General features: G+C 44.2%; 3 protein-coding genes across 10 annotated transcripts in view; 1 reads left to right on the top strand and 2 right to left on the bottom strand.

The window, feature by feature from the left end:
• The window catches only part of DBNDD2 (dysbindin domain containing 2), a 33,795-nt gene extending 21,264 nt beyond the window's left edge, over positions 1–12,531 (bottom strand). Inside the window, exons 1-2 of one of the 2 annotated variants that reach the window (XM_078371759.1) lie at positions 12,469–12,531; positions 2,299–2,419 (exon numbers count right to left, since the gene is read on the bottom strand). The gene's annotated coding sequence lies outside the window, so the exon portion shown is untranslated. The remainder of the gene's footprint in view (positions 1–2,298; positions 2,420–12,468) is intronic. The other variant, XM_078371762.1, reaches the window with a different exon arrangement.
• SYS1 (SYS1 golgi trafficking protein) overlaps positions 1–26,491 on the bottom strand; it is a 40,553-nt gene that overhangs the window by 12,828 nt on the left and 1,234 nt on the right. For 2 of the 4 annotated variants that reach the window (XM_002747592.6, XM_035298703.3), the window contains 2 exons: positions 25,207–25,274; positions 22,799–24,012 (listed from right to left, as the gene is read on the bottom strand). In XM_002747592.6, the coding sequence (XP_002747638.1) occupies positions 23,772–24,012; positions 25,207–25,274 (309 nt within the window). In that variant the 3' untranslated portion in view covers positions 22,799–23,771. Of the gene's footprint in view, positions 1–22,798; positions 24,013–25,206; positions 25,275–26,491 lie in introns of those variants that run through there. The other 2 variants (XM_078371756.1, XM_054255405.2) reach the window with 1 other exon arrangement.
• TP53TG5 (TP53 target 5) lies at positions 12,650–18,230 on the top strand. Of its 4 annotated transcripts, none has more exons than XM_078371755.1 (5): positions 12,650–12,786; positions 13,378–13,452; positions 13,587–13,717; positions 15,367–15,884; positions 16,905–18,230. In XM_078371755.1, exons 1-5 carry the CDS (start codon positions 12,739–12,741, stop codon positions 17,006–17,008), a joined length of 876 nt encoding a protein of 291 aa, XP_078227881.1. In that variant the 5' UTR covers positions 12,650–12,738; the 3' UTR covers positions 17,009–18,230. The 4 variants fall into 4 exon arrangements, with proteins under 4 accessions (XP_078227881.1, XP_035154593.1, XP_035154592.1 ...); XM_035298702.3 differs by having other exon boundaries at positions 15,367–15,880; positions 16,905–17,047; XM_035298701.3 differs by having other exon boundaries at positions 15,367–15,880; positions 16,819–17,040.

Below are 26,491 nucleotides of genomic sequence, written 5' to 3'. Positions count from 1 at the left end.
AATGGTATTTTCCCAAATTTGATGAAAGATATACACACACAGATTCAAGAAGCTAAGCCCCAAACATGATAAACCAAAGATCAATAAAAGTGGAACTCTAAAATCTGTTAAAGTAACCTATAGGAAGAGTGGAGAAATAAGAGAGGAATGAAAAGCAGAGGGAACAAAAAGAAAACAATCAAATGGCAGGCTTAAATCCTAACAAATGAAGAATTGCATTAACTGCAAGTGGTCTATAAATACATTTATAACTCTGAGACTGGGGAAAATGGAGTGAAAAAAATGACGCAAAATAAGCTCTATAAGAAACTTACTTCAAATATGACATAGGCAGACTGAACATAAAAGGATGAAAAAAGACAGACCATACAAAGATTAATTAAAAGAAAGTAGAGTTGGCAATTTAATATCAGACAAAATAAACTGCTGAGCAAAGAAAATCGCCAGGGGTAAAAAGAGACATTGCATAATAATAACAGGGTCAAATCACAAAGAAGACATAGCAATCATACGTGTATATGTACCAAACGACAGATCTTCAAAATCTATGAAACAAAAATTGGTAGAACTGAAAAAAAAATAGACATCTACTCTGAAAGTTGGAGACTTCAACACATCTCCCTCAACACTTAATAAAAATACTAGAGGAGGCTGGGCATGGTGGCTCATTCCTATAATCCCAGCACTTTGGGAGGCCAAGGCACGTGGATCACCTGAGGTCAGGAGTTCAAGACCAGCCTGGCCAACATGGTGAAACTCCATCTCTAGTAAAAATATGAAAATTAGCTGGGCATGGAGGCAGGCACCTCTAATCCCAGTTACTCAAAAGGCTGAGGCAGGAGAATTGCTTGAACCCAGGAGGCAGAGGTTGTAATGGGCCGAGATCTTGCCACTGCACTCTAGCTTGGGTGACAGAGCAAGACTCGAAAGAAGAAAAGAAAAGAAAAGAAGAAAGAAAGAAAGAAGAAAGAAAGAAAGAAAGAAAGAAAGAAAGAAAGAAAGAAAGAAAGAAAGAAAGAAAGAAAGAAAGAAAAGAAAGAAAAGAAGGAAGGAAGGAAGGAAGGAAGGAAGGAAGGAAGGAAGGAAGGAAGGAAGGAAAGACAGACTAGACAGAAAGCAGCAAGGATGTATAAGAACTTTAAAAAACCATCAACCAAAAGAATCTAATTAGCATTCAGAGAATACTTCACACAACAATAGCAAGATTCACATTCTTCTGAAATGCCTATGGAACACTCACGAGACCATACCTTAAGTTACAAAATAAAAGTCAACTAAAAAAATTTTTTTTTAAAAAACAGGGTCTTGCTCTGTTGCCCAGGCTGGAGTGCAGTGGTGTCCATCACGGCTCACTGCAGCCTTCACCTCCTAGCCTCAAGTGATCCTCCCACCGCAGCATAGAAGAGAGCTGGGATTACAGGCATGAACCACTGCACCTGGCCTTAGAGAATTTTTAAAAATCAAAATCTTACAGCATGTGTTCTCAGATTACAATGAAATCAAACTAGAAATCAATAACAGAAATATAATAGGTAAATCTCCACACACACACACACACACACACACAGAAATTAAACACCACATTTCTTAATAATACATGAGTCAAGAGGTGCAGTTGTGCACTGGGTCACCAAGGTGACTCTCTCAAAGTATACTTCATCACATCTGGCCCCTCCGCCTACCATCCTCAACCCATCTCAATATGACATATCTCCACGAACCACAACCTGAGCAGCTAGCCCCATCTCATTGTACTGAACAAGTACCCCAATTTAAACCCAGATTTAAATTGGGGTACTTGTTCAGTACAATGACCTTAACCATGATGATTCATCTATGGCTTATCAAAGATCTTGCCTAATAATTTGTGGGACCTGTGTAAGATCAGCAAATGTCTATCCCAATTTCAGACCCACTATCAAAAACTCATTCTGTAGCTCCATGTGGAACTAGATCCATTTTCTTCTGGTGTTGTTTTCAAAACTGGTAGGGGTAGAAAAGAAAAGCTTATCCAGAAAGAAAAATTGCATCAAACATTTAACATCTCATACTATGTCTAGCAATGATGACTATATGTATTCCTACTTAAACACATCTTCTATTATCAAAAAAACCCACGACATTTCTAAATAATAAATGCAGCCTGGATGCAGTGGCTCACACCTGTAATCCCAGCACCTTGGGAGGCCGAGGTGGGTGGATCACCTGAGGTTGGGTGTTTGAGACCAGCCTGGCCAACATGGTGAAACCCTGTCTCTACTAAAAGTACAAAAATTAGGTAGATGTGGTAGCATGCACCTGTAATACCAGCTACTCAGGAGGCTGAGACAGGAGAATTGCTTGAACACAGGAGGCGGAGGTTGCAGTGAGCTGAGATGGTGCCATTGCACTGCAGCCGGGCGACAGAGTGAGACTCCATCTCAAAAACAAACAAACAAACAAATAATATTTCTAATATGGGTAATTTGTAACTCCTTCCTTCTTTCCTTCCTTCCTTCCTTTCTTCCCTGCCTCCCTCCCTCCTTCCTTACTTCCTTCTGTTTCTCTCTTTCTCTTTCTTTCTATTGGTTAACCTGGCTAGAGATCGGTTAATTTTATTCATAATACAAAGGGCCAGCTTTTGGTTTCACCGATTTTCTTTATCATCTTCCGGTTTTCAATTTCATTGATTTCTGCTTTGATTTTTATTATTTATTTCCTTCTACTTACTTTAAGCTTAAATTGTTCTTCTTTCTCAAGCTTAGATTGATTTTAGATCTTTCTTCCTCTCGAATATATGCATTTAATGCTATAAATTTTCATCTAAGCATGGTTTTTGCTGCAACCCACAAATTTGGCAAACTATATTTTTCATTTTAATTTAGTTAAAAGTATTTTTAAGTTTCTCTTGAGTCTTTTTTTTGTTGTTGATCCATGTGTTACCTACTAGTATGTTGTTTATTCTACAAATATCTCAGAGACTTTCCAGCTCTCTGTTACTGGTTTCTAGCTTAATTACACTGTGGTTTGAGAACATACTTTGTATGACTCTATTCTTTCACATTTCTTCGGTTGTGTTTTGTGGCCCCGAATGTATTATTCTTTTTTTGAGGTGGAGTTTTGCTCTTGTAGCCCAAGCTAGAGTGTAATGGCACAATCTCAGCTCACAGCAACATCTGCCTCCCAGGTTCAAGCGACTTTCATGCCTCAGCCTCCCAAGTAGCTGTGATTACAGGCATGCACCACCAGGTCTGGCTAATTTTGTATATTTAGTAGAGACAGGGTCATGTTGATCAGGCTGGTCTTGAACTCCTGACCTCAGGTGATCTGCCCGCCTCAGCCTCCCAAAGTGCTGGGATTACAGGCATGAGCCACTATGCCCAGAAAATGTATTATCTCTTGAATGTCCCACGTGAGTTCGATATGAATGTGTATTCTGTTACTGTTAGATGAAGTACCCTATAAATGCCAGTAGATCAAGCTGATTGATGGTGGTATTCAGATCAAATATATCCTTACTGATTTTCTGCCTACTTGATTTATTAATTATTGAAAGAGGGTTGTTGAAGTTTGGAACTATAATGGGATTTGTCTATTTCTCCTTGGAGTTCTACCAGTTTTTGCCTCATGTATTTTCGTACTCCATTGTTAGTGGCATATACATTATAGGTTGTATGTCTCCTTGGAGAATGGACCCTTTATTATTATTTAATGTCTCTCTTTATCTCTGATAATGTACCTTTTTCTGAGGTTTGCTTTGCCTGAAATTAATACAGCTACTCCAGCTTTCTTTTGATTAGTGTTAGCGTGATACATTGTTCTCCATTGCTTTACTTTTAGATTATCTGCATCTTTATATTTAAAGTGTGTTTTTTTTAAAGGCTACATATAGTTGGGTCTTGTACTTTTTATATACTTTGACAAGCTCAGTCTTTTAATTGGTATATCAGGCCATTCACATTTAAAGTGATTATTGATACAATTGGTTTTATATTAATCATGTTTATGATTTTTAAAAATTTGTTGTACTTGTTCTTCACCTCTTTTTCTTTCTCCCCCTCTTTTTCCTCCTTCGCTGGTTCCAACTGAGCATTTTATATGATTCAATTTTCTCTTCTCTCTTAGCCTATAATTTTACATTAAAAAACTTTTTTAAGTCATTGCCCTAAAGTCTGTAATACACATTTATAACTAAATTTTCAAATAACACTATACCACTTCAAAGGTAGTGCAGATACCATAAAACATGGACCCATATTCAATTGAATCCACTGATATATAAAACAAATTACACACCAAAATGAAGTGGGGTTATTCAGGGATGCTAACCTGGTCTCATATTTAAATTAAATTAATATAATCTACCACAGTAATGAACCAAGACGGGAGGGAAACCACATGATCATATCAATTGATAAAGAAAAATCATTAGAGAAAATTCAATATCCATTTATAATAAAACCTCTCAACAAACTAGGAATAGAAGATAACTTTAAACTTGATAAAGGCACCTACAAAAAAGTATGGCTAACATCATACCATATGGGGAAAGACTGGATGCTTTCCCCTCAAGATACAAAATAAGGCAAGAATATCTGCTCCCATCACTTTTATTCAGCATAGTACTGGAAGTCAGCTAGTACAATAAGGCAAGAAAAATAAATAAAAGATATACAAATTTAGAAAGAAAATATTTGCAAATCACACACCTTACAAAGGACTCATATCTAGAATATATAAAGAACTTTCAAAACTGAACACTAAAAATACAAACAAACAGGCCAGGCACAGTGGCTCACATCTGTACTTTCAGTTTTTTGGAGGCTGAGGTGGGAGGATGACTTGAGGCCAAAAGAATTCAAAACCAGCGTGGACAACACAGAAAGACCCTGTATCAAAAGAAAAAAAACCAGCTGGGCATGGTGGTGAGTGCCTGTAGTCCTAGCTACTCAGGAGGATCACTCTAGTCTGGGATTTCGAGGCTGCAGTGAGCTATGCTCATACCACTGCACTCCAACCTGGGCAACAGAGCAAGACTCTTTTTACAGAACAAACATGCAAACAGTCTAATTAGAAAATGGGCAAAAGATGTGAACAGTTATTCACCAAAGAGGATACAGAGATGGCAAATGAGCACATTAAAATTATGTTTTGTTTTGTTTTGTGACACAGTCCTTCTCTGTCGCCCAGGCTGGAGTGCAGTGGTGTGATCTTGGCTCCCTGCAACCTCTGCCTCCCAGGTTCAAGTGATTCTCCTGCCTCAGTCTCCCAAGTAGCTGGAATTACAGGTGCATGCCACCGCAGCTGGCTCATTTTTGTATTTTTAGTAGAGATGGGGTTTCATCATGTTGGCCAGGCTGGTCTCCAACTCCTGACGTGAAGTGATCCACCCACCTAGGCCTCCCAAAGTGCTGGGATTACAGGCATGAGCCACTGCGCCTGGCCTAAAATACGTTAAACATCAATAGTCATTAGGGAAATGCAAATTAAAACTATGGTAAGATATTACTACACACCTATTAAAACAGCTAAAATTATTCTAAAAAGCAAGTCAAGATGTAGAGAAGCTGTATCAATGTATGAAAATTGCTGAGATTATGGACAACTGTATGGCAGCAGTCATATTCCTTGAAGTTTATTCCAGAGAAATAAAAATTATGAGTGGGGACGAAAACCTGCATAATAACCCTATATTGAAAATAAACATTCTTCAATGGGTGAATAGCCAAACTCTGTTATATGTATAGCACTCAGCAAAAAAAGGGACAAATTACTGATACAACAACTAGGGTGGACAGAAAGGCTATTATATGGAAACGTCAATACAAAAGTCACTCTTGAAAGGTTATGTACTATATGACTCCATGTATATAATATTTTCAAAATGACAAAATTACAGAAATCAAGTGGGATTTTTAGGGATTTGGGTGAAAAGAAGGAGGGGTGACTGTGGCTATGAATAGCATGAGGAAGCCTAGGGATGATAGAACAGTTCTATACTTGATTGTGATGGTAGTTACATGAATTTACATATGATTCTGATATTATACCAAAGTTACGTAAGATTTTCCCACCCACTGGAAGAAAATTAGTAAAGGGCACACAAGACCTCTATGTACATTTTTTTAAACTTTCTGTGATTTTTGAAGTACTATTGATACATGGCAATAACTTGGATCTCAAGAGCATTCTGCTAAGTGAAAAGGGCCAACTTCAAGAGGTCACATACTGTGTGATTCCACTCAGATAACATTTAACATTTTTAATATCTTCACTTGCTTGTATTCATATAATATTATTGAAATGACAACAATTATAGAGTGGATAACAAATTAGTGGTTTCCAGGGATTAGGTATTGGATGGAGGAGAGAGGTATAGATGGCACAAGAGAGATCTTTTTGGTGATGAAACACACATACGCAAATGAGTGCATGTACAACTGGTAAAATCTGAACATGGTTTGTATACTGTGCTACTGTCCATTTTCTGGTTTGGATGTTGTTCTAGCTTTGTCGGGTGTTACCTCTGGAGGAAGCTGGGTGAAAGGTACATAGGACTTTTCTATTTTGCAACATCTTTGAATCTACAATAATTTAAAATTTAAAAAAATCTTAAAAAGTGAAAAGAGTCTTTTCTAATTTGGTATTTATATAGGAAGAAAAGAAAAAAGAAAGAAAAAAAACAATTCAAAAAAGTGAAAAGAGGTCTTTGAACCCCAAAATTCTACGGCAGGAAGCAGACTGAGAAAACAACTCAACTGCAAATACACAGAAAAAGGAAGGAATGACTCAGAACGATGAATCCAAAGGGGAATCAAAATCCTAGGAGGATTTTATGTAGAAATCAGCAAGCTGATTTTAAAATTCAATGGAGAGAGGTAGCCTTTTCAAAAAATCATGTTAGGGCCGTGCATAGTGGCTCACACCTGTAATCCCAGCACTTTGGGAAGCTGAGTTAGGTGATCACTTGAGGGCAGGAGTTCAAGACCAGCTTGGTCAACATGGTGAAACCCTATCTCTACTAAAAATACAAAAATTAGCCAGCTGTCTTGGCACACATCTGTAATCCCAGCTACTTGGGAGGCTTATACAGGAGCATTGCTTAAACCCAGGAGGTAGAGGTTGCAGTGGGCTCAGAGCACAACACTGTACTCCAGCCTCGGCAACAGAGACTCTGTCTCAAAACAAAATAAAATCCTGTTGGAATAATTGGATATCTATAAGCAAAAGAAGAACCTTAATCCATACCTTAGACTATATACAAAAGTTCACTTAAAAAAGGTCAAATAACTAAATTTTAAAAACCTACAGCCATAAAACATATAAAAGAAAATACAGGAGTAAGCCTCTGTGACTTCAGGCTAGGCAAATATTTCTTAGATATGACACCAAAAGCATAGCCCACTTTAAAAAGTGATAGATTGGACTTCATCAAAATTAAGAATCTGTTCTTCAAGAGACGGTTAAAAAAATGAAAAGATAAACCACAGGCTAGTGGAAAACACTTGTGAGTCATATATATAATAAAGAGATCCAGAATTAGTAAAACAAACAAACAAACTCTCAATGCAATTCTAATTAAAGGAAACAACTGAAAATGGGCAAAAGACTCGAACAAAAACTTTATCAAAAAACATAGATGTAAAATAAATACATGAAAATATGTTCAACGTTATTAGTCATTAGGGAAATGCAAACTAACACCACCATAAGATATGATGACATACCTACTAGGGTAGCTAAGAACAAAACAAACAAACAAAAATCTAATAATACCAAATACTGCCAAGAACGTGAGTCAACAAGACCTTGAATATATTGTAGGTGGGAATATGAAATGGTACAGCCACTTTGGATACCTCTGGCACTATCTTCTAAAGTTAAACAGATAATTACCATATGATCCAGTAATCTCACGCCTAAGTACGTATCCAAGTGAAATAAAAACTGTATTTCCACAAAAACCTGTATACACGTGTATTCAGTAACTTTATTCCAAATCACTGAAAACCCGAAACTAGTCCTAATGTCCTTTATTGATTGTATATACAAGCTGTGGCATATTTATAGAATGAAATACTACTTAACAATGAAAAAAAACCGAATTATTGACACACCCAACATGTGCAAATCTCAAGTGAAAGAAATCCAGATTCAAAGGGCTGCATACTGTATGATTCTACCTATATGGTATTTTGGAAAAGGCAAAGCTATAGAGACTGAAAACACACATCAGTTTGGTGCCAGGGCTGGGAGTGGGAAAAGTTAACTACAAAGAAGTGGCTTGAGGGAACTTAGGAGGGTTATAAAGCTGTTCCATACATTGATTGTGGTGTTCTACACTAGTATGCATTTGTCAAAACTTAAAAAGGTAAATTTTACTATGTGTAAAATATGCCCCAGTAAACCTGACTAAGGAAGTTAAAGCACTATGAGAGGAACAAAATAAAAAAGTGGAACCTCCCACTTATTAAGATGGCGACTATCAAAGAAACAGAGAATACCAAGTGTTGGCAGGGATACAGAGAAACTGGAATCCTTGTACATGGTTGGTGGGGATGTGAAATGATATAGCCACTTCAAAAAACAATATGGTGGTTTCTCAGAATATTAAAAAGAGAATCGCCATATGATTCAGCAGTTCCACAGTTCCACTTCTAGGTATATACCGAAAAGTTGAAAGCAAGGCCTTGAAGAGGTATTTGTATATCCTTATTCACAGCAGCATTATTCACAATAGCTAACAGGTGGAAAGAATTCAAATGTCCATTGATAAATGAACAGAGAAAGAAAATGCCTACTCATACAATGGAATCAATGGAATATTATTCAGCCTTAAAAAAAAAGGAATTTTTTTTTTTTTTTTTTGAGACAGAGTTAAGCTCTGTCACCCAGGCTGGAATGAAGCGGTGTAATCATGGCTCACTGGAACCCTGACCCTCTGGATTCAAGTAATTCTCCTGCCTCAGCCTCCGAAGTAGCTGGGATTTTAGGCACCCGCCACCATGCCTGGCCAATTTTGGTACTTTTGGTAGAGACAGCGTTTCACCATGTTGGCCAGGCTGGTCTCAAACTCCTGACCTCAGGTAATCCATCTGCCTTGGCCTCCCAAAGTGCTAGGATTACAGGCGTGAACCACCACGTCCGGCCAAGAGAAGGAAATTCTGACACATGCAACACCATGGATGAACCATGAAGACAGGAAATAAGGCAGTCACAAAAAAGACAAACATTGTACCAGTCCACTTACATGAGGTTCCTAGAGTAGTCAAATTTATAGGGACAGAAAGTAGAATGGTGGTTGCCATGAGCTGGGGAGGTAAAATGGGCAGTTATTTACTGTGCACAGAGATCCAATTTTATAGGATAAAAAAAGTTTAAAGATGGATATCCATGATGGTTGTACAAAGAGAAGGTACTTAATGTCACTCAACTACTTTTTAAAAATGGTTAGGACCAGGCGTGGTGGCACACACCTGTAATCCCAGCACTTTCTGAGGCCGAAGTGGGTAGATCATCACTTGAGGTCAGGAGTTTGAAACCAGCCTGGCCAACATGGTGAAACCCTGTCTCTACTAGTAATACAAAAATAAGCCAGGTGTGGTGAGGCACACCTGCAGTCACAGCTACTGGGGAGGCTGAGCCATGAGAATCACTTGAACTCAGGAGGTGGAGGTTGCAGTGAGCCAAGATTGTGCCACTGCACTCCAGCCTGGGTGACAGAGTGAAACTGTATCTCAAAAATAATAAACAAAAATGGTTAGAAGGTAAATTTTATATTATCCGTATCTTATTATATGATTTAAAAAAAAAAAAAAAGAGTGGAGGCTTTCATGCAAGAGCCTTGGATTTAGTCCACATGGCTTACCAGCTATGTATCAATGGATAGGTCTCTTGATGTACTTTTCTGGTTTTAGCCCCTGCCATTATTGGCCCTTACTTTCTATTCCAGCAACACACAACTGTTCATAATTCCATTCCACACTCATATTTTTTAAATTCCCTCTTTTGAAGATGCTCTGCCCACCTCCCCACTCCCCATACCCCTTTTCCTGGCCAATGTCTACTCATCCTTCATTCCTCATCGCCATCTCTAGAAAGAGTCCCTGACATCCTCACACTGGGTTGGGGAGCTTCTCTTCTGTGCCTCCACAACCCTCAATATTACCCATATCATAGATAACACTATTTATTTCATTTTTTTTTTTAATACTTTTTGGAGCCAGGCACAGTGGCTCATGCCTATAATCTCACCACTTTGGGAGGCCAAGGCAGCCGGATCACCTGAGGTGGGGAGTTCAAGACCAGCCTAACCAACATGTCTCTACTAAAAATGCAAAATTAGCTGGGCAGCTACTCAGGAGGCTGGGGCAGGAGAATCGCTTGAACCCAGGAGGTGGAGGTTGTGGTGAGCCGAGATTGAGTCATTGCACTCCAGCCAGAGCAACAAGAGTGAGATTCCGTCTCAAAACAAACAAAAACCCTTTCTGGGTTTCTGTTATCCACCAGGCACTGTTCCAGGATCTGGGGGCTTATCAATGACTAAAACAGATACAAATCCCTGGCCTTGACGAGTCTACATTCTAGAAATACCTCTTCCCTTTGGCCTGTAAACCTAGAAGAATGCTCTGTCTATAATGTTGCTGTCCCTCAGTGCCTAGCACACCCCAGCTCTCGGAGCTTGGGGGCTGAGTGGCAGGTATAGGTGATTCTGATGCAGGCCGCCAGGCACCAGGGCCTCAGAGCAGCCATCGTTCAGTGAAGTCCAGTTGATCAGAGCTGAAAGTGTGTGTAAAGAGAGGGATGTCTGAGCAGGCAGAGCAGCCAAGGAGTATTGGGGCAGACAGGAGGGAGAGAGGGAGTACCCTCTGTGTCTTCCTTGCCAAATCACCACATTGCTTTCTTCTAGGCCACAGCAGCAGTTTAACCCCATACCTAACCTTCACTCTAATAAGAAAGGACCCAACAGGAAAGGATATTTATATGTGAGAAGCTATCCCACAGCCTAGGATTGGCCCCTCACCCCTCTATTCAGAGCTAAGCACACTCTGTGAATGCACATCTCTCACTGCTAGAAGTGGAATGGTGTGGAGTGGGTCCCACACTTGATTGGGTATCTGGTTGGCCTGCTGAATGGGGTGGTGTCCACAAAGATGTTTTTCACAAGCTCTTCATACCATTCTGATGCAGCCAGCTGGGCACCAGAGATTCAGGGCAGCCAGCGCCCTTCAAAGCCTGCTGTGATCTGCCTAACCCACAACTCCCTCTCTGCCTCATCTTCTCCCACCACCATTCATTCTCCTCTCTCCCTTCTCTCTCAGGTGTCTGCTCAAATCTCATCCTGTTGATGAATCTTTCCTAGATCACCTTTTTAATATACCAAACTCTCTACCCCTGCCCTCCCTGTCCCCTTGACCCTGTTTACTGTTCTCCAGGCACTTTATTTCCATCTGACGTAGCACTGGCATACTGGAGCTGACTCATTGGGGCTCACAAAAGTCTACTGTTACACTTCTAGGAATTCTGCAGGCTGCTTGTTAAGCATGACTATCATTAATATTTAATTTATACAACTTCAAATTAAATAAATAATATTAAAAACAAAGGTAAAAAATGTTTAAACTTGTCGTTTTTTATTTTTTTACTACCTTTTACTATTATCTATGTTCTCAGTATTCTATCTGCCTATCTGTACAGTAGAAATTTATCATACATAAATCATATATAGATCTGAAAAAAGACCCTCCAAAAACAACATAAAAGAGAAAACATAAGCAAGTGTCCTGTCTATAGCTGTTTGATTGTAAATAACAAAAAGAATCTGAGAAATATACTTCCAGTATTCAAAAACTATGGCCCAATTCAGCAAATAGGTCAATCAAGTCATTGATAAATGAGTTAAATTTCAGTATCTCTGTTGTTTCATTTTTCCACCTTCTTACTGTTCAGTGTAAATGAAAATACCAGCATTATTGTTGGTATTATACTTCTCTATCCATCACAACCATAGGTTGGCTATAAATAGAAGGGTTAGGCAAAATCCAAGAAAAGCATACTGTAAGAAGAACTCACTAATGGAAGTTACAAAAAAAAATATCATAGAATTTTATTATTTGTTTATTTCTATCAGTAAAATTTATAATACACACACATATATTTTGCTTTAGAAAGCCCATTATTAAACATTTACAAGTACACACACTGTTTCCCCACCAGTAGAATGTAAGCTTGATGGCAAGAATTTCCTATTATTTTAGCACTTAGAAAAAGCACCTGGCATTAGCAGGCAGCCAGTCAAAACAGGCAACATGACTGAATGGATGAGCATGTTTTGGGAATCACTGGTTTCATGGGTTGACTATTAGACCCTGGTTAGGTTTCCAGCCCACTATGATCTAGCTGGGCTAGATCTAGTGGGGCCTTGAGTAAATTATTCAACCTCTTTGAACCTTGGCTTCCTCATTCAAAACGAGATGATGATCCTCTTACCTCCCAGGGAAGTTGTGACAATGTACACAGCTGTCTGTCACCTACTGTCTGTATTTCTTTCTCACCCTCTACCCCTCACCTCTGCCATGTACACTCCTTGGAGACCCCGCCCTGCTGCTGTCACACTTCAGTGATGTCACAGCTACAGGTGGTACAGAGACAGCACCACAATCTGATGCCCAGCCTGAGTGCTGGCTGAACTGAGAGAAGCAGGGTGGGTGCTTGGCAGTGGTCTTGCTCCATTCGTCTCTGAGGTCTCACAGCCGCAGCATGAGTCCATCAGCAAAGAAAAGGCCCAAGAATAGCAGGGTTTCCAAGGTCAGACTTGGGACTAGACCCTGGGAAGGGGGGTGAGTCCCTAGAGGGGACTTTCACAAAGAGTCCACCATGCCAAGGACAGGGGCTTTCCAGCATGGGAGAAAAGGGAAAGGTGAAGGGTGAAGGGTGAAGGGAGGTCAGGAGAGTTAAAATGGTCTCCCAGTTCTGTCCCCAAATCAAGATGACAAAACTCCCAGCCTAGGATTGGTCGAACCATGCTCAGTCAAATGGAGAGGCACATGGAGGAGTTCAGGAGGATTCCTCTAATGTCTCACTCTGACACCCAGGCTGGAGTGCAGTGGCAAGATCTCAGCTGACTACAGCCTTCATCTCCTGGGTTCAAACGATTCTCCTGCCTTACCCTCCTGAGTAGCTCAGACTATAGGCATATGCCACCACACCTGGCTAATTTTTGTGTGTTTTTTTTAGTAGAGCTGAGGTTTCACCATGTTGGCCAGGCTGGTCTCAAACTCCTGACCTCAAACAATCCACCCACCTTAGCCTCCCAAAGTGCTGAGATTACAGGCATGAGGCACCAAGCCTTGCTGATTCTTCTGGGTTTATGTCTCTCTCTTAACCTCTGTCCCTCAGATGCATGATGAGAAACCACAGGACAAGACAGAGCAGCCTGTGAGCAAAGTAATTGAGAGGAACCGTCTGAGAATGGTGAGAGGCCCTGTTTTGGCCCCAGCTTGGGGGAGCTCATATACTCATGCAGTGCTGCCAGAGGCAGGCAGGGGAGAGGGAGGCTTTCCGGGCGAGCTGAAGCTTCTATTTATCTGGTTTCTCGACCCTGGCAGGTGTTAAAAAACTTGTCACTCTTGAAGCTACTCAAGGGCTCGAACCGTCGGATCCAAGAACTGCATAACCTGGCCAAAAGGTGTTGGAATTCACTGCTCAGTGTTCCAAAGATGCTCCGCATCTCCTCTGGGTAAGCATGGGCCACCCATGGCCCCCACAATGGACCCAAATGCCATCTTACTGGGAATAGGCATTGTGCTAAGAAATTTAGTCTTCATTTTCACAGTGGCTCTGTGAGAGGTATTTATTAACTCTATTTTACTGAGGTTCAAGAGATGAAATGATTTGTCTCACTCAGTTAACTCAACTGATAAGCAGCAGAGCTAGGATTGGAAGCCATTCCTGTCTGATGTCACAGCTGTGGCCATAACAACAGCTGTAATCATCCAATTGTGGCCTCACTCCACCCTGGGGCACTGAGACAGGTCACTCCTCCTGACTTCACCCTGGGGCACTGAGACAGGTCACTCCTCCTCCTCCCCTTGCAAATCAATATAACCCAGAGAATCACCTGCAGACTGACCCCTGAAATCTGAGGATTAATTAGTCTTGGTGAGGCTCAGTTTCTTTATGAATTTCTTTTTAGTTTTTTACCATGTCTCCGAGACAAGTTCAAACTATTTCCTCATAAGTCACATGAGAATATTAAGAAAGCAAACATTGATTAGTGCCTGCTAAATGCCATCTACTGTGCTAAGCACTTAAGAAGTTTCCCATTTAGTTTATTCTTCATAGCAATCCTGTTAGGTAGACAGAATTATTCTAGTTTTACAGATAAGGAAGCAAAGGCTCTGAGAGGGTAAACATCTTGCCCAAATCACATAGGCAGTAAGAGGCAGAAGCAGAATCTGTGCTCTGTAAGTCACTCTGCTGCACTGCCTCCTACTTCACAGAACTGTTGTAAGGATCCCGAGTCTGGCATAGAGCAGGCACTCAATCAGTAGGAGCCATTATTGTCATCACAGTATTGCCATTATCTGCAGCCCAAGGCCTCATGTCTCTCCACACCCTTAGCTAGGATGGTGTTGCCACTGGAGAGTTTGCAGGGGGCCTAGTCTGTTACAGACACTCTTTGGGAAAAACTCAGCATTTAATATTTCTGTCAAGGCCACCTCTCTGGTCTCCTTTTTCTGAATTCAGAACTCCTGTCTGTTGTGGACAATCAGGAAACACACAGCAAGAAAGATCAGCCCCATGATTTTCCAACTTAAAAAAATATTTTTGTATGGAGACAGGGTCTCACCATGTCGCCCAGGCTGGTCTTGAACAGTTTTCCAACTTTATTAAAGCAGTAAAACATCTGTTCAAATATCTGTCCCCAAGCCCCAAATGTGTTGCTCTGGGCAGGCGAAGGCATCCTGCCCTCATCTTGCCCACAGTGGGTCTCGGGTTGACATTGAGACACCTCCTCAGAACGCTAAGTTTCTTGGAGCACAATTTAGGAAAACTATTGGACTGTCCACCCTCCCAGCTGAAGTCCAGAGAGACAGAACCCTAATCTAGTGGCAGGTGATGTAGACAATATCCATTCCCAGGGGCCTTAACTACGAGTCATGGCTTCACCTTCCCAGACTCTCACATCCCTTCTGCCAATGCTCATCACATCCCCTCACACCAGCACAAGGCCTCTGGGCAGTAGGGAAGTTTCTTGGCGGGCCCCTCTAGCTTTTTTAACAGGCTCCCCTGAGCTGGCTACATAGCAACTGTCGGGGCAAAGCTAGGGGGCCAGGACCAGGGCCTTGGTCCTGCTCTGCTGACTGCCTTTCCTCTCCCTGCCAGGGAAAACAGTGCCTGCAATAAAGTGGAACAAAATAAGGAAGAGTTCCAGGAGGTCGGGTGCTCCAAGAAGGAACTCAGGTCCAAGAGATTAGAGTCTACAGAGGACTCTAAGAAAAAAGAGTACAAGGAATGGAAGCCCCAGGTGCAGTCAGGGATGAGGAACAAGGCAAAATCATCATTGGCAGCAATGCCATTAAAAGAAAAGCAGGTAGAGCCCGAGGTTCCAAGGACACCGAGGGGTCAAGGCTTGAACCCTGGAGCCCAGGAGAGGCAACCACTCACTGAGGGCCTCCGAGTCATCGTCATTAAGCCCCAGCACCACAGAACTCCCATGGGGGATAGGAAGCAGCTGGATGTGGCCGACCAGAGGATCTGGTTTGAGGGTCTGCCCACACGAATCCACCTCCCAGCACCCCGGGTGATGTGCAGACCCTCCACCCTACGTTGGGTCAAGCGCCGCTGCACCCGCTTCTGCTCCGCATCACTTGAAATGCCTATGTGGCGTCCATACAAGGTGGGTGTCACAACACCACTGCCAGGCCAGGTGAGATGCAAGCCCCAAGCCAGGCCCAGAGCTGGGCCCCAGAGTCAAGGCTCAGGATCTGGAGTCTTGAGTGGTGTGTGGCTGACAGTGCTGTGAGGCTGCACCTTCATGTCCAGAGGGGGAAGCCTTAGACCAACATCATATAGCAGTCTAGTGGCTAGGCTGAGGCCTCCCAGGATACAGCTAAGGGATCTGGGGAAGGAGTGGCACTGGATGTGTGGGTACTAAAGTGAGCCATCTCATTGCCTAAAGGCCTTAGCAGGGGTGGAAACAGCTGTGGCTCTGAATCTCACAGTCAGAGGCCTAAGTAAGCTGGTTTAAGGATTTCCAAATGTGGGAGGAGGGAGGTGGTCAATAGGGCTTTGCTGCATCCCATTCCCTTAGACCAATTCAACTCTCCATTTATGTTTGATGTATTCATGCCTCAAATAAGATTTACTGTGAACATGCTAGGCATGGCAGCTCACGCCTGTAATCCCAGCCTCTTGGGAGGTCAAGGCAGGAAGACTGCTTGAGGCCAGCAGTTCAAGACCAGCCTGGGCAACATACTGAGACACTGTCTCTACAAAAAATTTAAAAATTAGCAAGATGTGGTGGCTTGCATTTGTAGTGTCAGCTACTTGGGAGGCTGAGGTCAGAGGATAGCTTGAGCCCAGGAGGTCGAGGCTGCAGTGAGCTTGACTCTGCCACTGCACTCTACCCTGGGCAACAGAGCGAGACCCTGTCTAAAAAAAAGAGAGAGATTTACTTTGACCAGAAAGTTCCTTAGCAAAACAAGAAGAAAATACTCCAGCCCTTTCGTGGGAGAATTAAAATCTCATGAAAGGAAAGGGGTGAGTGCCCACCGCATCTAGCTTAAAGGGAGGCATTCCCTTTTTAGCAAAGCCATTTCCAACCCATTTCCACAGCACCCTTGTCCCTGCGGCCGCTCCCCAAACGACCAGCGCCCCCCGGGGACAGCCTTAGCGCCTAACACCGAGGTCTCTGCTGGCAGGTGATGTGACCTGGATGGGAGCCAGAGGTGCGAATAGAGGGTGGAGATCGCGCAATCAGCTGAAGGGGAGGGATGAGTGGGGAAATTCACGAGTCTACAAATAAAATCTTCCATATGGCACCTAAGACTAATACTGCTTACTCTGCCTGCTTGTCTGGGGCTGGGAAGGATGAAGGAAACAGGCCTTCGGTAGAGGTGGAAGAGAGCCTGTGTCACGGCTTCGGGCTTCCCCCACCCCCACCCTGAGGGACCTAAACTCAGTCTAGACCCAAAGAAGCCAACGAGCTGCACCCCTCCCCAACCTCCGCGAGCTGGTCTCCTGAGTGGCGCGCTCTGTGAAGTCAGCTCCTGTGCTTCCTGGGTATGAGGTGCCTCACAATCGCCCCATGAGCCCACAAGAGGAAACTGTGGTGTAGAGGCAGAAAGTAACTTGTCCAGGCTCATTCAGCTAGAAAGTATCAGGAGCAAGGGCTCTAAACTAGGTCTCCTGGTTGCTCCCCATTCCATTTTCCCAAGAAAGGGAAAAGGCGAAATGAGAGCCTGCTCAGAAGTCGTGAAGCAGGCGGAGCAGCCCCAGCCCCCTGTGGGTCATGCGCATGCACTGCGACCTGATTGTCAAAAATCGATGGTCAAAAACTGATTGCATTGCAGCTGGTGTCAAAAAGTGGATGTCAAAGTGGACGTCAGCTGTGCTTCCAAATGTGTCCTGCCTTGGTCACAGATCGTAGAAGGCACCGGGTCAGGCCGGGAAGCTGGTACTGCATCCCTGCTGCTCCAGTGTGACATGGCAGGTCCACCCTCAATCTGAAGCTTCAACCTCAAGCCCTGGTTGACCCCATCTGGCCGGGGTCATCCTCTGTCAGTAGGAGTCACAGGACCCTAACCATGTCATGGGGAGAGGAAAGCCCGAGGGAGCCGAGTTTTCTTGGGACCAAGACCCCCATATTCCCTGGAAGCAGGTTGAGTGGTGTCGGTGCCCTTGGGAGAGCAGTGGAGCCACTGAGGGGAGCAGAGCTCTACAGGGTTGGGGGTCAGAGCAGCGACGAAGATAGAGCTTCAGTTTGGGAGAAAGGGAGAACGATTGGATGGACATCCCCCACCCCTCCACTGGGCACCAAGACTGGGCATCAGAAGCCGCTGGGGCCAGCCTGGGTGGAGCCACGGCGCTGCTTAGCACCGCATAGTTTCTGCTCTCAAGGCGGCTGGGTACCCCTGCAGCCCATTCCCAAGGTCCCCTTTCCAGCGCAATCTTCCTGGAGCTCACCTACGGTGCCTAGCTCCGCCCCCACCACCCAGCCACTTCCCACGCAGCATCCACCCCAATAACCTCCACTTCCAGCGGTCTTCCCACCCAGCTTGCACTCCAGCCTATTTCCTGAACAGTATCCATTGCAGTTCCCTTGCTGGGTTTCTTCAATTTTATCCACTTTTGAAAATAATTTATACGGCCAGGCGTGGTGGTTCTCGCCTGTAATCCCAGAACTTTGGGTGCATCATGAGGTCAGGAGATTGAGACCATCCTGGTCAACATGATGAAACCCCATCTCTACCAAAAATACAAAAATTAGCCTGGTGGGCATAGTGGTTTAGGCCTGTAGTCCCAGCTACTCAGGAGGCTGAGGCAGGAGAATCCCTTGAACTCAGGAGGCGGAGGCTGCAGTGAGCCAAGATTGTGGCACTGCACTCCAGCCTGGGCTACAGAGCAAGACTCTGTCTCAAAACAAAAGAAAAAAAAAAGGAAAATAATCTACTCACTCTTCCATTCCATCAACCTTTGTGTGAACTTCTGTCCGGAGCACACTATCAGAAGGCAGTCAAGACAGTGTCCTCCCAACTAGAGAATCTGACCCTTTCTGGGGAGCCCCCTTGCACTAGCCTTCATGGGAGTCTGCCCAGGGAGCCCCAAGTGGAGGTTGGATTGGGGGGGCCTGGGTGAGACTGGCAACTTCCACTTTGCTCCAGAGAGCTGGAGTTGGGCCCCAGTTGCCCACTGGGAATGCCACCAAGTAGAGGGAAGGGCTGTGTGTGAAGGCAGGGACCCAGCATGGCCAGGGCAGCAAGGGGCAGGCCTAGGAGTGAGTGAGTCCCAGCAGTACACTCCTTCCACCTCATATCACCTGCCCGAGCACTTAGGCCTTTGGCCACTCACCTCCCAAAATTTCACAACCGGGGTCTCCCCACTACCACTCTCCTTTTGTTTAATGACTTCAATCCAAGGCCTCTTCTGGGCCCAGTAACACCGATTTGGGGAGGATGCCACCCCAGACATGGCTGCCTAACAGTTAAGTGGGAAAAAATTAGTGTTTGAATCTGATTTTATATTGAGTGACTTTTCAGAAGTCACATGACCTCTCTCTGAGCCTATTTCATGTTTATCAAATAGTGATACTGATGTCTGTTTCAGGGGGTTTTAAGCAAATCAAGCTTGATGTAGGAGAAGCCAGTTTGTGCAGCACTGAACAAATGTTTGGCCTTTTCCCACACCACCCACCTGGCCCTTTGCCACTATAATAAAACCCTGTGGCTGATCCTGGCTCCATTTCCCACTTATCAGCAGCTACCTCACTACCCACCTTGAAGGAACTAGCTGCTTGTTAACAAGCCAAACGTATGTTTACATTCACAACCTTTGCTAATCCGGCATCTAGATCCCCAACAGTATCCGTCTCACAATTGCCTGGATCACACATAAACATAACTGGACAGTGAAAAGAGAATGAGGCTTTTGAGGCAGACAGGCCTAGCTTCTTGTCAACTCTGTAATGGGGAAAAAGTTTACCCTCAATCTCTTTATCTGCAACATGGGGGAAATAGTGGTGCTTACCTTATTGGACTAAGTAAGAAGATACATAAATCACTTTGTAGTACCTAGCAAACAGGAACTCAGTACTTGGTAGTGGTACCTAGAGGACTGGCAAGCCTATCCGCCAACTAACATTTGAAAACACAAGGCTCAGAAGAAAGGTGCCTCTTCTTCTGTAAAATGGATAGGGGGGTGGTAGCCTAATAATTGCCTAAATTATGGATCACTTCCTATGTGCCAGGTGCTGTGCTAGGTGCTTTACATGTGACATCTCATTGCATCTTCACAATAAAACCATTAATTTCATTTTATGGAATTAAGTGTTGCCCCACCAGAAAAAAAACAAACAAACAAACAGCGAAGTATGTACCATTATGACCCTCATTTTACACATGAGGGAACCAAGGGAGGGGAGATTACATAGCTTACCCAAGATCTTACAGCTAGCAATGGGACTCCAGGATTTCTACTCCACTGCAGCTCTCTGAAGCCTTCCAGAATTGGACCCCTATGACTGTGACTTGCCCAGGTAGTGGTAGAGCAGGGATTCAAACCCTCCTGCCTCAATGCTGTTTCTACTACTCTTTATTACTTTCCAATGGAAAACCTTAAGACAGTGGTTTTTCATGTCTCCACAGAGGAGTTCTCCTCTACCTTGATTCTATCCCTATTCCTCCTGTCTTAGGTTCCCAGAGGCCCTGCTTCTGAGACTGTGTGGTCCCCGGGCTGCCAGTACAAGGAGGTGTTCACACTTGTGCAATGCCTGCCTTCTGGGACTGGCAGAAGGAAGCTACTCAGACCTGGGAGTTGCTGAGGAAAGAGTCCAAGGGGATTCCTGTCCAGGGGAGCCTGCGTGAGCTGTGTGGGATAAAGGGAGGTCAACTTCAGACACCTGGATAGTTAAGGGATATGCCAACTCAGCGGAGGGCAAGAAGTAGCTCTCTTACCTAGGTACCATTCTTCATCCTTTGGAAATAGATTTCCCACATTCCTAAGATCACTTGAAAATCTCTGGCCAATGCCAGGCACAGTGGCTCATGTCTGTAATCCCAGCACTTTGGGAGGCTGAGGTGGGTGGATCACTTGAGAGGCAAGGACTTTGAGAGCAGCCTGGCTAACATAATGAAACCCCATCTCTATGCAAGATACAAACATTAGTCAAGAATGGTGCCACGTGCCTGTAATTCCAGCTACTTGGGAGGCTGAAGTATGAGAATTACTTTTCCAGGAGGCAGAGGTTGCAGTGAGCCAAGATCCGGCCACTGCACTCCAGTCTGGGTGATGAAGTTGGAGAGAAATGCATTCTCAAAAAAGAGAAAAAAAAAGGCCAGTTGGGCTTCATGTCTCACACGTGTTATCCCAGCACTTCGGGAGATGAAGGCAGGCGGATCGCTTAAGCCCAGGAGTTCGAGACCAGCCTGGGCAAAGTGACAAAGCCCACCCTGTCTCTAAAAAAAAAAAAATTAGCCAGGCATGGTAACGTGTGTATAGTCCCAGCTATGGGGGGGTGCTGGGGCAGGAAGATCACTTGATCCTGGGAGGTTGAGGCTATAGCAAGCCAAGATCACACCACTGTGCTCCAGCCTGGGTGACAAAGTGAGACCCTGTCTCAAAAAAAAAAAAAAAGAAAGAAATCTCTGGCTATATTTAATGTACTGCATATCAGCTTTTCTTAGAAAGCTAGTAATGTTTATAATGTACTGTTGATCCTTGGTATTTAAAACAATACGGCAGGACAAGAAGATATGATTATACGGTGATAAAGACTATTTAACCAGACTGTTTAACCAGTCAGAACTTACACATCCCTGACTCTTGACCTCTCCAAAATGAGCTTATTAATATCACTACCAGAGCCCAAATCCTGCCTCTGCCAGCTCCTAAAAAGTCACCTTGGGTAAGTTCCTTACAGTTCCCTTATCTGTAAGATACAGATGATGTTACTTCTTACTTCAGAGGGTTCTTGTGAAGATTCAGAAAAGAGACATAAAGCACTCAGCCCACACGGATGGTCACCTCCTAAGCACTCAATAGATGTTATTTATTATTAAACTGACAAGCATGTCACTGCCATTGCCCTGCCCTCTCTGGAGCTCAACTCTTAAAAACTGCTCTTATTTTTACTTTAGAAATCATAAGAATCTTATTAAGGTCAAATATTTTTGATCCCCAACTATCATGCAGCTCAGTCTCCACATTGCTGAAAAAAAGTTTGGATCGTGTGACTTTTGGCCCTTTCTAAAACTCAAATCAACACTCAGGGGACAGAAGTCATCACAGAAGATATGCAGAAAAATAGGCACAAGACCTGGAAGTGAATCCCAAAGAGGTACTCCAACCACAGATGGAGTAACCACCACCACAGCTGGTCAAGGGTGACAGCAGCCACATGATGTGTGTTCTTGCAAAGACAGTCATGTGCCTGTAGAGTTTATGGTGTCTGGAGGGAAATCGATTGACCCAGGGAAGGTGATCCCAGCTGGTCTTACCTCCTAGGCCCTGCAGCCAGGATTACTGTGCTCCATTAACAAACTGCTTCCTTCCAACAAGGCACCATGAGTTACTGAGGTGCCTCACCCTAAAACATTCCCAGTCTCTTCCCAGGCATGTTTACCCCTAAACCTTCATCCTGTCGGCACCGACTCCCTACTCCGTAGGGCTGAGAGCCAGGAGGTCAGATGGGCTTTTCAGGGAGACAGCAAAACTCATCTGTGCTACTATAACACTGAGAGCTGAAAACTGACAGCTCTCTTGGGAAGGTTCTAAAGAGCCGAAAGAGGAATCATGAAGGTTTCAGTGCGGAAGTGGGTCTAGATTGTGTGCTCCATTGAACATGTTCAGAAATCACTAGCAAGTGGGAAAGGAAACTCAAGAATCATGTGGTTCATTTGAGGCATAATAGGGGAGGCTGCAAGTGGAGAAGACAGGATGCAAGAGTTCCCTGCACTGAGTATTGTAACCGAATGGAGGAGTGACTCTGGGGTCCAGGAAAGGGAGAAGGTGCCCTAATCATTCTTTCAAGTTCCCTTGCCTGACCGCACTGATCTCTCTCAATCTCAACCGTGGCATTACAAAGTAAATACAGGCAGAACCGTGGAAAATACTGTATTTATATACACAGGAACAACAGCTGCAAGCCCCTCACAGAGGAAACTCCACCCCAAAGAAAAATCTTAGCAGCAAATTCCTATCTACCTCAGCACTATCAGCACAGCCCAGGCCAGAAGGTTGGGCTTCTTGTCTCCAGGAACCCATCATACCCTTCCCGCCACAGAATTCTAAATAAGGCAGGAAAAAGAACTGGAGTCCAGTGGGAGCTGGGTGCCTGGTCATTCCTAGAAGACAGGCAGTGTCTTTATGATGCAGGTTAGACTTTGAATGATGCTGGGATTCTTCCCTGGGTCCTGTGGCCTGCTATGTTGAGAGCTGGCAGCAGGATGAGGACCTGGTAGAAGGAACTGGAAGCAAGTCATAGGTTCTTGGGTACCCGCATATGTGCGTATAACAGGGCACAGGTTGTGCATTTTCCTTGTGCTTGATGCCTCCATCTGTCATCCTGTCCCTGACAGCAGCCTAATACTTTACACCTACATTTCTTTCTGTGGCTATGGATCTGGAAACCAAGTGTTTCTCCAAACAGTACTGCTGTGATTCGGCAGCACTGCAAAGGTAACAGCTGTCCATTGGAGGTAAGACAGATAACTAAAGAAGTGGTTTGCTCCAATCAGATATCCTTGATTTCTTTTCTCTCTTAAAACAACAGGCTGGTGACAGGTACTGTGGCTCAAGAGTAGCATGGTTCCAATTCTGTTAATACCCTCAAAGAGGTCCCCTTCCTCACCTCTCAGATACCAAGGCTTCAGCAGACAGAGGCCATTCTTGCAGCTGTCATGCTGACTGCTACCTGCCTTCTTTGACAGGCCCTCACTATCTCTCCCACACCAACAGAGACTTCACATTTCCAGGTTTCCTCTCAGATCTGGGCTGGACCTCATCTGGAGGGTCTAAGCAGCCCAAGGTGTTGAGGGGCCCAAGAGCCAGCAGGATGTCCAAAGGGCCCGATTCTAGACATTGGATTTAGGGGCTGAGTTGAGGGGGATCTCCTTGAGCTCCGTCCGCATGCACAGGTACTCCCCGATGACAGCCATGAGTGCAATGCACACGGCTTGGACCAGCCACCAGGTCAGCGCCGAGGGGAAACGGGAGCTGTAGAACCAGCAGCCCAGGAGGTGAAAGAAATGGACAGTGACAGTGAAATCCAGACACTGCTTCCCTCGCCGGATGAAGTACAGCAAGCCCAGGGCACTGTGGGGAGAGGACAGCAGTGAGTTGTCACTGGGTTGTCCTGGCCTTAGGTCATTTGGGAGGGTGGGGAAAATTAGGATGGCAGCACAGTGGTCAGAAGTGACAAGATAAGTGTGAAGCAAGGGTTATGATATTAGATGCCTAGAAGAACCTGGCGGGTAATGTCGAGAGTGAAGTTGACTGAGTATAAGCTTGATGATCGAAGGCAATTATCACTAGGGCATCCTAGGAATTGGTGGGAATTGTGACACCCTGAAGCACACCCTGTGTCTAGCTGAAGTTGGGGCAGTAGCTACTTGCATCTAGGCAAATCTTGTCATGCTAGAAGGTTGGCCTGGAATCAATCAGTCATTCCATTAGTCAAGAGAAGCCAGAAGTCTGGATTTTTATATAAAATAGCCTGATCTTCAACTAAGTGGAAAAAAAATGTTTTAAACACCATGTGTGGGCTGACATCTATGTAAGCCAAATGAAACCTATCTGGAAGACAAATTTAGGTCAAAGTCAGCCCATCAGTTTTCAATCTCCAGTATAAGGACAAGAATCATAATAATGTGCAAGGCATTGTTCTAAGTCCTTCTTGTGAATTAACTTATTTAATCCTTACAACTATGAGGCAGGTAATATTATTAGCCCCATTTTACTGATGAGGAAACTGTGGTAGATTAACTTGCCCAAAGTCACTAAACTAGTGGTAAAGCTGAGGTTCAAAGCCAAATTAGTCTGCCTCCAGAGCCTGAGACCTTGATCACTATGCTAAACTGCCTCTTAAGAGACAGGCAACGGTTACGTGTGACCTTAGACATCACCCAGCCCAACCCTTCATGGACAAAAGAGGAGCCTGAGGCCCATGGCAAGGAACTTGGCCAATGGCACACCAACCAAGAACAGGACCTAGTTCTCCCGCCTCTCAGTGGAATCCTTTCCTCACCTCACTCCACGTCGGGGAAGCGATCTGAGATGGAAGTTGTCTGGTAGGCAGCACAAACATAGTGACATAAAACCTTTCCAGATAAGTCAAAATAGCAATGGAAAAAGACCCATGATAAAGCCGGTCCCAGAACTGGCCTCTGTCACCCACTTTACTCCACAACTCCCCAGAAACAAGTGCCAGCCTGTCTCATGTCCAAACTCAGAAAGTTAGTCCCAGCGCTAAGAACCCAAAAGCTGGATAGCAAAACTGGTGATACTCACCAGGTGAGGGCGTTGAGGATGAAGGACATCATGGAGAGCCGGCCTGGAGGAGTGGAAAAGCCCAGGATCTGAAGGGAATCACAAATGGAAATATGCTGGAGAAGTGACTTGGCAGATCCCCAGGCTCCAGGATCTCAGCAAGCCTCCTAAGAAACCAGCATTCTTCCCAGAGCATAGAAGATAATACCTCCCTTCATCTGCACGGCAGCCTATTTCCAACTAGGTGCTTTCATAGACATCCATTATGGAATTTCACTTATTTCTCACAGCAGGTGGAAAGGGGTTATTATTCTCATTTTACAAAGGAGGATGTAAAACTAAGACAAGTTAAGTTGCCCAAAACACCAAGAGTAAAGTCTAGAAGAGCATTCAGCTGACTATGTCTCCATAGGCCAGTTATCTGCTCCTGTACATAAAGTTTTATTGAAACACAGCCATACCCATTCACTTACATATTTATCTATAGCAGCTTCTGTGCTACAATGGCAGAGCTGAGTAACCCATGACCTAAAATCCTTACCACTTTACCCTCTAAGGAAAGGTTTGCTGATCCCTAGTCTAGAACTCAGGTTGTGCGCATCAGATGGCTCTTGAACAAAGCCCAGCCTTCCCACAGTTCTTCCCACGAGGATGGAGGCTCCTCAGAGATCACGACTAGGCACACAGTGGGTGTGCAACCTCCACTATCTAACACATTATCAAATGCCAAACATCCACACCACACTTTCAGCTGACACAGAAAGGTCTCTGACGTCCATAATCTCATATTATGCCTACAAAAACCTCACAAAGCCATTCTTCTTTTTATTCTTACCTCTTTTTGGATAATAATTTGCCCAAGGGCTACATAGAGAAAAAGCAGCAGGAGCAAGGACTCCATCCCAGGTCTCCTGGCTCTAAGAACTGTACTCATCACCATGCACCACAGCTGCATTTTTTCTCTTTTTTTTGAGATGGAGTCTCGCTCTGTTGCCCAGGCTGGAGTGCCGTGGTGCGATCTCAGCTCGCTGCAACCTCTGCCTCCGGGTTAAACTAATTCTCCTGCCTCAGTCTCCAAGTAGCTGGGATTACAGGAATGCACAACCATGCTTGGTTAATTTTTGTATTTTTAGTAGAGACGAGGTTTCACCATGTTGGCCAGGATGGTCTCGATCTCCTGACCTTGTGATCCATCCACCTTGGCCCCCCAAAGTGCTGGGGTTACAGGCGTGAGCCACTCACCCACAACTGCCTTTTAGATGAAACAACTTACAGACCTTCTCTACATTTTACAAAGTACTTTCTT

This window comes from Callithrix jacchus, chromosome 5 (genome assembly GCF_049354715.1).
Source record: "Callithrix jacchus isolate 240 chromosome 5, calJac240_pri, whole genome shotgun sequence".
NCBI classification, from domain to species: Eukaryota; Metazoa; Chordata; class Mammalia; order Primates; family Cebidae; genus Callithrix; species Callithrix jacchus.
The sequence above is the reverse complement of the archived record's forward strand: the minus strand, read 5'-3'. Positions and strand labels throughout refer to the sequence as shown.

Bases quoted from the DNA above. Each gene is read 5' to 3' on its own strand.
- TP53TG5 (XM_035298700.3), top strand. From the start codon at position 12,739: ATGAGTCCATCAGCAAAGAAAAGGCCCAAGAATAGCAGGGTTTCCAAG. The intron at 12,787-13,377 runs GTCAGACTTGGG...TCTGTCCCTCAG, and splicing joins AGAATAGCAGGGTTTCCAAG to ATGCATGATGAGAAACCACA. The intron at 13,718-15,366 runs GTAAGCATGGGC...TCTCCCTGCCAG, and splicing joins ATGCTCCGCATCTCCTCTGG to GGAAAACAGTGCCTGCAATA.